The following is an 11,714-nucleotide window of genomic DNA, read 5'->3' on the forward strand; positions in this document are numbered from 1 at the left end:
CAAGAGATCAAGACCATCCTGGCTAATACGGTGAAACCCTGTCTCTACTTAAAAATACAAAAAACTAGCCGGGCGACGAGGCGGGCGCCTGTAATCCCAGCTACTCGGGAGGCTGAGGCAGGAGAATGGCGTAAACCCGGGAGGCGGAGCTTGCAGTGAGCTGAGATCCGGCCACTGCACTCCAGCCTGGGTGGCAGAGCAAGACTCCGTCTCAAAAAAAAAAAAATAAATAAGTTCAGTAGATACCTGGTTTTAACACAAAGCACTCCCAAAACTGGGTACAACAAACTAAATGAGTGGTTTCCCAATTCAAAGAAAAATGTTCAAATACCTAGAATTCACAAATTTCAAATTGTCTCTAATAAAACTTAAACATTTTGCATATCACATGCAAATAAAGATCAAGTAAATGATTAACAACAAATATTAACACTTACAAAAAGTCAATCATGCTTAATTACTTGGGATTTTTATCATTTTGTATGGTCCGGTACAAATGAAACCAAGACAATATAGTTTTCGGCTATCAGTTTGGCAAATGTGCAGGACTAACAAATACTCCCAACACCAAAATGAGAATCACAGATTTGGGTCACTAACATCCTCTTAAAAAAGCAGATTTTTGAAAACGCTATCATTTTTACTAATTATATCCATACATACCTAACTGTTCAAATTGTTTTCTCTATTATCTAACCAACATCATCTGCTAGGAGACTTGGTTACATACAAGTTATATAAAAACATATTTGTTTAGCTTTGAAGAAGATAGGGTTGGCCTCAAACTGCCCTTAGAAATGAATAAACATGGCCGATTCAGTAGTTCACACCTGTAATCCCAGCATTTTGGGAGGCTGAGGTGGGCAGATCATGAGGTCAAGAGATGGAGACCATCCTGGCCAACATGGTGAAACCCCATCTCTACCAAAAACACAAAAATTAGCCAAGCATGGTGACACACGCCTATAGTCCCAGCTACTCAGGAGGCTGAGGCAGAAGAATCACTTGAACCCGAGACAGAGGTTGCAGTGAGCCAACATAGAGGCACTGCGCTCTATCCAGCCTAGCGACAGAGAAAGACCCCGTCTCAAAAAAAAAAAAAAGTTAAGGAATAAAGATGAAAGAAATATAAACATAGAAAACAAAGGTTAAACCATGCCCTAGAAAGGCAGGTCCTAAACCTTTCCTCAGGATTACATCCACTCTCCTCCTATCTCAAGCCTGGTTTTTTGAGAGTCCCTTTTTGAGACACAATCGATCTCCCTGCCATTTTTTCAAAAGAAGGAATTTATTATATTCCCTAACACAAGATTAAAAGTAGCTTAAGTCTTGGCTGGGCACAGTGGCTCACTCCTGTAATCCCAACACTTGGGAGGCCAAGGCAGGCAGATAGATCATTTGAAGTCAGGAGTTCGAGACCAGCTTGGCCAAAATGGTCAAACCTGCCTCTACTAAAAATACAAAAATTAGCCAGATGTGGTGGTGGGCGCCTGTAATTCCAGTTACTGGGAGGCTGAGACATGAGAATCACTTGAGACTGGGAAGTGCAGGTTGCAGTGAGTCAAGACGACACCACTGCACTGTAGCCTGCGTGACCAAGCAAGACTCTGTCTCAAGAAAAAAAAAAAAAATTAAAAAAGTAAGACTGACAGAGTGGCTCACGCCTGTAAACCTAGCACTTTGGGATGCTGAGATGGGTTTATCATTTGAGGTCAGTTTGAGACCAGCCCGGCCAACAGGGTAAAAACCCGTCTCTACTAAAAATACAAAAAAAAAAAAAAAAAAAGCTGGGCATGGGGGTGAGTGCCTGTAATCCCAGCTACCCAGGAGGCTGAGGCAAGAGAATCGCTTGAACCCAGGAGGCAGAGGCTGCAGTGAGCCAAGACCGCCCAAACTGGGCAACAGAGCAAGACTCCATCTCAAAAAAAAGTTTGTCTGATTATCTAGAGGTAGATGGGAAAAACATCAACATACCACACTGCCCTGAGAAGCATGTTTTAAAAGCCCAAGGGGGAAAAGTTGCTTTTGATAGCAACTTCAGGCTAACCAAGTACTGCCTTCAGAGACACTAAGAAAATCTAGAATTCACCATTAAAATAAACCTGGTTCCCACAACTAACTCAACAGGTATATACCAACTCCTAAACTCAGCCTCTTATTTGGATATCAAAAACCTTTCAATTCTCCCAAATGGAGATTCCCACTTCCCAATCCCCACACTTTCGGGAAGCTAAAAGCTACGTTTTTCTAGTGCTTCTAATTCTGCCATCTTCCAAATCCCTGGAAGGCTAGAGGCAAAAATCTTTGTCAACAGTGAGTGTGGTGTGGGGGTCTTGGAATCAGACTTCCTGCATTTTAATACCAATCCATCTCCATTCTTTGAATAATTCCTGAATTCCCACCAGTAAAATGGTATTAGATTCAGTCAACACAGATACGGCACTTGAAACAGTGCCTATTACCATCAGAAGCTACATAGATGTTATTCACTGTCTCCCAGTATTTATGTAGTCTAGCCCCCACAGAACTAAGAATATATCTAAGTGTCTTGAGACTCCTGTATCGATACAGCTCCTTTTCTACACATGTAAGGCAGGGCTTGAAAGCTCAAATATAGAAGTCTAAGATTAATGTGGATATAGGACCTTAGGCATTTTACACTATTGTTTTCCCTTAAACATGTACTATCCCATACATATCTCAAGACAGTAAGTAGCATGTCAAAGTCCCTTAAGCATTCATGTTACCTGACCACCAAATCTGCATCACAACTGGACACAGCAGTTCACACCTATGATCCCAACACTTTGGGAGGCCAAGTTAGAAGAATCACTTGAGTCCAGTTCAAGACCAGCAAGAGCAACATAGCAAGACCCTGTCTCTAGAAAAATATTAGCCACACGCAGTGGTGCACACCTGTAGCCCTTACTCAAGATACAAGGGCAGGACTATGCCTGAGCCCAGGAGGTCAAGGATGTAGTGACCAGTGATCACACCCCTACCTTTCTGCCTAGACAACAGAACAAGCTCCTGCCTCAAAAAAACAAAAACAAGGCTGGGCACAGTGGATCATGGCTGTAATTCCAGCACTTGGAGAGGCCAGGCAGGTGGATCACCTGAGGTAAGTAGTTCAAAACCAGCCTGGCCAACAGGGTGAAACCCCGTCTCTACTAAAAACACCAAATTAGCTGGGCATGGTGGCACATGTCTGTCATCTCTGCTACCTGGGAGCCTGAAGGAGAAGAATCACTTGAACCTGGGAGGCAGAGGTTGCAGTGAGCTGAGATTGCGCCACTGCACTCCAGCCTGGGTAGCAAGAGCAAAATTCCATCTCAAAAACAAAAAAACCTGTCATAACCTTTAAGGTAGTCAAGAAACACTGTTTCCCACACTATCCTCCTTTTTAAGTAACCTGATGCCAACAAAGTCAGGAGATAAAGGAAAAACATGGGAGGTTTGGGGGGGCCACGGACACAAAGAAAACTCAATTGTGATTTTAGCATTCGCTTACATCTTTATCTTTTTAATAGCCTGGAGACATCAAAAACACTATTTTTAAAAAGAGACCATAACGACTCCAGGATTCTGGATGTGTTCGGTGTTTTAAATGTACTGTATGTTGATAACGATGAGAAGTAAACAGCATAGGACTTCTTCAGACAAACCAACAAAAGGAGTTTTATAGTATTTTATTATGAATAACAAACAGCTGCTTTAATGTGTCTGTCCCGCAGCTGTTAAGGGTGAAGGACACCCTTGACCCTAACAAGGAAAACAAATTAAGCCTTTATGTACAAGCAAATTTAGAGCTCTTTTAAGTGTCCAAAGCTATTAATTAGTTTAATTGAGGCATTAAACTAATTCTGAATTAACGTATTTTAATAACCAGGAACTAAAATGTTCAAATTTTCTAGTACAAAAAAATTAAATTTGCTTTAGTTATAAAAGAGCTCTGTCAATATACACAAACTATATACTTCAGACATTCACAAAAATGTGAGCAGAAGGCTTATCAAAAGACATTTAATACAATTAGTTTTCAACAACCCCTTGGTGGTCCACATCTACAAAGATATCCAGCCCAACCCAACCCCCCTTCCAAATCCCACCCCCACAGAAAAGCACATACTTACCAGAATTTTTAGCAAGTATGGTTTGGGAATTTTTGTGGTTTTTGTTTTTTAAAAAAAGGCCCCCAGGGCAAGTTATTTACAGTTTAATTGCCACTGTCAACTGATCTGGACCTTGATCGGGACCGGGACCTCTGACGATCCACAGATGCTGGAGACTTAGATCTACTTGAAGAACCACGTTTCTGGCTCTTCTCAGGCACGGGAGACCTACTAACAGAACGGGACTTGCTCCGGCTCCGGCTCCTGCTCCTGCTCCTGCTTCTTGACCGGCTGTAAGATTTGCGACTACGGGAACGGGATCGGCTACGAGACCTAGAAGAACTTCTGGTCCGGGATCGAGACCTGCTTCTTGACCTACTATGAAAAATGAGAAGAAATCAGCCTAGGTAAGACTCTACAACAAACCCATTAAATACAACTTTTGACTTAAAAATTAGAAATACCTGTGCCTTTTGCTGCCTTCAATTAATTTTATTTTTCTCCCATTTATTTCCTTTCCAGAAAGTTTTTCAATAGCATTCTTTAAGTCACCATAAGAGGCAAATTCAACCACCCTAAAATGGAAAAAAGCCACTTTTAAAGTATACATATCTTGTAGTCGCACATATTGCACATAGCAGTCTAGGTTAACTCGTTTCTATGTTCATTTTTGCTATTGCTACTGAGTCTCATTTCTGGATAACGCAGTATTAAAAGAGCAAAGTTTTGGCACTGTTATACTTTGAGCCAATTAATTGTTGGGGAGGGTTCCCTATGCATTGTGGGATGCTTAGCGGGATGCCTAGCCCCTAGCGACTAGATGCCAACAGCATCCTACCTCAACCAGTTGTGACAACCAAACATGTCTCCAGACACTGCCAAAGGTGTAGGGGGGAAGGGAGGCGGCAAAATTGTCCCTGGAGAAATCTCTACATTATAACATATTCAAATTTTAAGTCCTCAACACCAAGTTCACAGTAAAATTTTCAGGGTATTTTTAAAGACTTTCACAATTTCCAGTACATACCCTTCATTTAATTTAGGTCGGTGTGCATCCGCAAACGTTACTTCCCCAGCTTGTCTCATGAAATCTTTGAGATCCTTAACACAAGATAATTGTGTTAAGCAAAGAAGAGGAAAGGGGACACACAAACAATCACATGATATAAAAAAAACAAGACTACTGAAAGAGAAGATGTTAGATAAAGTACAAACATGGCATTTACCACACTTGTATTCTATCAGAATTCAAAAATTATCTATGTCAGGGCACGGAATAAGGAAATAGCATATTGCTTTTAAGCAAAATGCTAAAGGAAATTCAGATTTTAACATTAAGGTAGTATTAGTCTATGCTGAGCTCAGTACAAAAGAAAAAAAACAAACAAAAAAACAAAAAAGGAAACAGTACATATTTTTAAAGTAAAGACTAAAGTAGAGAAGTTGTATTTAAAAAAAAAAAAAAAAGAACATTTACAAGACACCAGTTATTTTGTGCCCCATATGTCATTAAAAAAGTTTACTTTACCTTTATTATTATTTCCCTAGGCTAGTCAAGCAGCAAACCATTAATCGGTCGGAGAAACCTTCATGACATATGCCCGACTGGCTCTTCGCCACCCACTTGAAGGACACTACCCAATCGATGGAAGCCTTTAATCGCACAGCCCTCCCTATTAGCAGACTATTGGCGGATGCAGACATGTTCTACTCGAGCAGTTACCAAGGACCACTTTACTGCGATCAGGATTCCAACGACCACCTAATTTCGTATCTTTCAACTCTTTTCGACCGGACCTCTTATTCGGAAGCGTTACAGGAAGACAGGTCTCAACTTAGGGATCAGATCACGTTATCAACGCTCTGGGATCGCTGCAACCTGGCACTTCAAGGAAGTGCACCGATAACGTCTAGACCGGCAAACACAGATCTAGAGGTGGCCAACTGATCACTGTAGGAGCTGACTGGCAAAGTCAACCAGGCCCAACCAAGAGTGACCAAGACAACGATTAGGATAACCCACAGGCACTCCTCGTCATAAGGCCAACGACACAGACAGGCTGGCAAATAAAGGGTTTAATATTTGGTTAAAAATTGATTTTAAAAAACAAGAAAAATATCCTCAAAACATTTACATTTGATCACTAATATTAAAGTTCAAAATATCCCCCAAATTACATTTAATTAAATGTTTAAAGTTACAATTCCATTAAATCCATTAATTTAAGATAAAACTACTTTTAATAAAATAAAACATTAGCTACCCATTAACTTTTTTTAAAAAACCACATTAAAATAACTCAAAACTGTATTTCAACAAACCTGCCAGCTGACTCTTGAGGATAAATTCTCAACTATAAGCCGATTTTCTGTTCTTACAGGTGGAGCATTTCTGAGGAAGAAAATTCGTATTCACAATGGAAGAAATGCAATGACAGCACTTGTGTTCAACTGTGGGCAAGTTCAAGCCATCAGATATGACAAGCCATCCTAATGACTTCCGTCAACAAATTCTGTGTTCTACGACTCATATAGATTCATCAAGAACAATGGGCTAGGCTGGGCGCGGTGGCTCAAGCCTGTAATCCCAGCACTTTGGGAGGCCGAGACGGGCGGATCACGAGGTCAGGAGATCAAGACCATCCTGGCTAACACAGTGAAACCCCGTCTCTACTAAAAAAATACAAAAATCTAGCCGGGCGAGGTGGCGGGCGCCTGTAGTCCCAGCTACTCGGGAGGCTGAGACAGGAGAATGGCGTGAACCCGGGAGGCGGAGCTTGCAGTGAGCTGAGATCCGGCCACTGTACTCCAGCCTGGGCGACAGAGCAAGACTCTGTCTCAAAAAAAAAAAAAAAAAAAGAACAATGGGCTAACGTGGGAATAAAAAAACATTATATGGCAGGACCCCGAATCATCACTGCTAATGTCTCCTGAACCTTAAATGCTACCCCTACAATAATAGTTCAACGCAGCCGTCCCACCTTCACATACCGTCTATCATTTCGAGGTCTGCGACTACTAAAACGGTCAGAGTATCGTCCTCTACCTCTTCCACCTCGTGACCGAGCCCTAGCATGTTCAATAGTAACCCTACAAAAGAGCAATAAAAGTCTCCGTTACACACTTAAGTTATATAGATCTACTTAGAAAAATATGCCAGCAGCCGGGCGCGGTGGCTCAAGCCTGTAATCCCAGCACTTTGGGAGGCCGAGACGGCGGATCACGAGGTCAGGAGATCGAGACCATCCTGGCTAACACGGTGAAACCCCGTCTCTACTAAAAAAATACAAAAAATTAGCCGCGAGATGGCGGGCGCCTGTAGTCCAGCTACTCGGAGGCTGAGGCGAGAGAATGGCGTAACCCGGGAGGCGGAGCTTGCAGTGAGCTGAGATCCGGCCACTGCACTCCAGCCTGGGCGACAGAGCAAGACTCTGTCTCAAAAAAAAAAAAAAAAAAAAAAAAAAAAAAAAAAAAAAAAAAAAAAAAAAAAAAATATGCCAGCAGACCCAGTCTGCTCTATGTCCCAAGGCTAACTAGTTATACAGGAGTCTCACCTTTCACTACAGAGTTCTTTTCCATCAAGCTCATACACAGCATCATCTGCATCCCTTGGATCCTCAAATTCCTAAAATATAAGTATAAACATGGGCTTTAGAAGAGTATTCTACAACATAATAAGCATTGAAATCAGGCGACAGAATAGGAAAATAAGTATCTTAACAACATTGCCACATAGTCAAACCTAATCAAGGAGCCACTAGGAGTGGGTTCCAGTGAGCCAGCAAGTTAAAGTTGTTTTCAGCCTCAATAAAACTCACACACAAGCCTGGGTAACATTTTCTGAACGCAAATATTCTACCTGGACTCAAGATCGAAAACAACTGCTTATCAAAACTCTTACCTACTTAGCAGATAATTCACCCAGTTCTAAATACTTACCACAAAACCAAAGCCTCTTTTCAGATCAATATCTCTTATCCGTCCATATCCCTTGAAGAATCTTTCCACGTCCTTCTCCCTGGCCGCTGGATTTAGTCTCCCGATGAATACTCGACAGCCACTCATGATGTCCGGCTAGTACTTCCTATTAGAAAGTAATTCAATCGAGATAACAGCAATGACTGTCACAGAGAAACGCCTGATCAAAGAATCAAAAACATAAACAGCATAAAATGTTTACCCAGTGATGTTATGAATGGGATTTTCTAGAGTGCCTCTAATGGAGCCAGGTTAACTTGCAGACAAAATTAAAAACCAGCTCCCTCCCAACACGGTCGGTTACTGGGCCCAGACCGCAGCAACCGCAACGCCCACTGCCACCTCTCCAACTGCGCAGCCGCACACTCTCCAGGGCTCTCCAGCCCCCTCCCATCTGCCGCAGTTAGGAAAGGCCGAGAAGTGCGGGCGGAGCCGCCCTCGCCCTCCGCAAAGCCAGCCCAATGGCGGCCTCGCGGGCGCGTCACAGCGTGTGGAAGCCGGATCCTCGAGACGCCACGACCGCGCCTGCGCCAACAGGGGCGGGCGCTCTGCGGCCACAAAATGGCGGCGGTGAAATCAGCAGCAGCAGAGTCGCGCGTGCCAAATTCCCTTTTCCCTCTGCCTCCCAACTCCACTGTTCTTGGGGTCACTGCGGCCGCCCTCCAAAAGGCCCAGCCGCATCGCCAGCAAAGTCAAGGAGATCCCGGCCCACTACTCTACGGGCCTGGGAGATGAAGACGTTATGACCGGCAGGGAGGGGCGCACAACCGCTGTGTAAAAACGACGCTAACAGTGACCGCCCTTCCACCTCAGTACCCCCCAAAGAGTATGCCAAAAGGGAGACGTGCCCCAGCGCCCACCTCGAATCAACTGCGCTCATTAGACGCCGTCCTCCGCAAAGAGAGCAGCCCCAGCCGCTCACGAATTGAGCGGCCATGAAGAAGCCTCGATCCGAGAAGGCTTGCCCTCAAAGTGAGCCACTCACCTACCGGACGGGGTCTTTAGCTGCTGAGACCCAGACAGGTCCGTAGTCTGCGACGGAGTCGTCGGCCTCCACGCAGACCAGGACTTAACTCGTCTACGCCTCTCCACAACTGACGCACTTAGCAGCTCTGGCGCTCCACAAAATGGAGGCCGCGTCTCTGCGTCACTTCCGGGGACGCCCCTGGGCCTTGGGTCCACCCTGTTGGACCCAGGGAAGACGGAAGTTTTGGGAGGGCCGGAAATTTCGGGGAACGTGGGCCTCCTTACCTTGACACTGCGAGTGACCGACCCTCCGCCCGCGGTGGGTGGGACCGGGGGCGGGAACTCGCTTGGGCACTGCCGGCAGGTGCCGGAGTCTGGAGGGACATCGGTTGAAGTTGTTCGCCCCTTCTAAGTCCTTGGCGTTCGGTTCATCATCATCTCTCCCAGAAGAGTCTCCTGAGACAAGTATCAACCCTTCTTGTATCTAAAGTTTTTCTTAGACACCTACAAGATTACTAATTAGAAGAAACTTAGCTTTGCAGAAATACCTGGCCTTTCCTTATCTCTCGCCCTCAAAGCAGAGAGCTCCTAGATGTTCGAGTTCTTTTTTCAGCCATGCCACAGCTGTATGGTTTTGTTGTAGTGAGAAGACTAAGGAACTGAAGTATTTTTTTAAATGAAAGGGTTTTGACTGATGAAATGTTGAAAATGGTACTGCAACTAGAAGGCCGTCTTGAATTGAGGCTGGAATACAGATTTCTGCATTTCCATCACTCTGGGAGAGTGGCTGGAAGAGGCTTCAAGCTGCTGGGGTTTTTTGTTTTTTTGTTTTGTTTTTTTTTTTTGAGACGGAGTCTTGCTCAGTCACCCAGGCTGGAGTGTAGTGGCGCGATCTCGGCTCACTGCAAGCTCCGACTCCGGGTTCACACCATTCTCCGACCTCAGCCTCCCGAGTAGCTGGAACTACGCTGGCTAATTTTTTTGTATTTTTAGTAGAGATGGGGTTTCACCGTGTTAGCCAGGATGCTCTGGATCTCCTGACCTCGTGATCCGCCCGTCTGGGCCTCCCAAAGTGCTGGGATTACAGGCGTGAGCCACCGCGCCCGGCCTCAAGCTGCTTTTAAGTCGAAATGGTATTTGGTTAATCCTCCCCGTTCACATTTCTGTAATGTAACACATGAAAGTTTGCAATTCTTTAGAAACAGAGAATGCCGTGCTTTCAAAGTGGGTGTGAAACACAGTCCTCCATATTAACTCCCGCGAGGTCCTGATAAGGTTGGTAGACCTAGAAACTTAGGCATAAAGAGATTGGTTAACTTTGCTTCAATGCTTTTATGTAGAACCCAGTGCACCCCATTTTTGAGAAGTGCCTGGAATGTGGAGTTGCATGCTTGCAACTAGAGTTAAACAGAAAAAGTAGTTCAGGAAGAAGGAGACAACTGATACTTAACTCTGACCTCAGGGGCCCTTAGGCACTCAGAACTGAAACTTGGATAGTTTGTATCGGATAAGCTTGTCCATTCATAGTTATATGTGCAAATAAAAAGAGTCTCAGTGAGTACATGACAAAATTGTAAAGTTAGTTACCTATGATGTGGGAGTTAAGGATGGGTTTATAACACAATATATATTCAATGTATTTGTTCAATTAAAAGAAAAAAATGTTATCTAGTTGTTAGCCTGATGAACATTGGCATTTTATAATGCACAAATTGTCCCAAACCAGTTTGTGTTTAATTACATTTGTTTGGTTTCTGCATAATAAACAAGTCTTCTGATTACTTTCTACATTTTGTTTACTATGAAAGCAACTCTTTTTATTTCACTCACTACCACTTTTTTTGTTTTGTTTTTAAGGCTAGTAAAGTAAAGCAGTGGAACTGGAGAAGGAACTAACAACTACACTTTATTTTGGCTGCAATAAGAAAAAGTAATCTGGAAAAAGTTTTCTGGGGGTGAAAAGTAAAAAAGATAGTGCTGTACACCATGGAAGAAGTTGCTACCTTCAGCTCATGTTGATTTTCTTCAGGACCAATATTTTAATGAACACTTTTCTCTGATTTATTTATTATTTAAAAGTTTATGAGTTTCACAAAAGTAATTTTTCCTTAGTAGTGCCTAGAGACAATATTTTAAAACTTGTCTTCTGCAACGTTGGCTTTTGCCATGACAACCATCTACTCTCAAGTCTCCCTATTTGTATTAGTCCATTCCCACACTGCTATTAAAAAACTATCTGAAGGCCGGGCGCGGTGGCTCAAGCCTGTAATCCCAGCACTTTGGGAGGCCGAGACGGGCGGATCACGAGGTCAGGAGATCGAGACCATCCTGGCTAACACGGTGAAACCCCGTCTCTACTAAAAACTACAAAAAACTAGCCGGGCGAGGTGGCAGCGCCTGTAGTCCCAGCTACTCGGGAGGCTGAGGCAGGAGAATGGCATGAACCCGGGAGGTGGAGCTTGCAGTGAGCTGAGATCCGGCCACAGCACGCCAGCCTGGGCGACAGAGTGAGACTCCGTCTCAAAAAAAAAAAAAAAACTATCTGAAACTGGGTAATTTATGAAGAAAGGAGGTTTAATTGACTCACAGTTCCATAGGCTATACAGGAAGCATCACTGGGAGGCCTGAGGAAACTTAACAATCATGGCAGAAGGCAAA

General features: G+C 43.8%; 1 protein-coding gene across 6 annotated transcripts; it reads right to left on the reverse strand.

Moving 5' to 3' along the window:
• Positions 1 to 3,673: 3,673 nt before the first annotated feature.
• On the reverse strand, positions 3,674 to 10,604 carry SRSF5 (serine and arginine rich splicing factor 5). 6 transcript variants are annotated; one of them, XM_033187591.1, is made up of 8 exons: positions 9,076 to 10,604; positions 8,052 to 8,196; positions 7,667 to 7,737; positions 7,104 to 7,202; positions 6,435 to 6,504; positions 5,140 to 5,213; positions 4,577 to 4,687; positions 3,674 to 4,490 (listed from the first exon to the last, which is right to left on the reverse strand). In XM_033187591.1, exons 2-8 carry the CDS (start codon positions 8,175 to 8,177, stop codon positions 4,217 to 4,219), a joined length of 825 nt encoding a protein of 274 aa, XP_033043482.1. In that variant the 5' UTR covers positions 8,178 to 8,196; positions 9,076 to 10,604; the 3' UTR covers positions 3,674 to 4,216. The 6 variants fall into 6 exon arrangements, with proteins under 6 accessions (XP_033043482.1, XP_033043487.1, XP_033043484.1 ...); XM_033187596.1 differs by having other exon boundaries at positions 3,674 to 4,487; positions 9,080 to 9,241; XM_033187593.1 differs by having other exon boundaries at positions 9,080 to 9,241.
• Between the last annotated feature and the right edge of the window lie 1,110 nt (positions 10,605 to 11,714).

This window comes from Trachypithecus francoisi, unplaced genomic scaffold (genome assembly GCF_009764315.1).
Source record: "Trachypithecus francoisi isolate TF-2019V2 unplaced genomic scaffold, Tfra_2.0 Lachesis_group3, whole genome shotgun sequence".
NCBI classification, from domain to species: Eukaryota; Metazoa; Chordata; class Mammalia; order Primates; family Cercopithecidae; genus Trachypithecus; species Trachypithecus francoisi.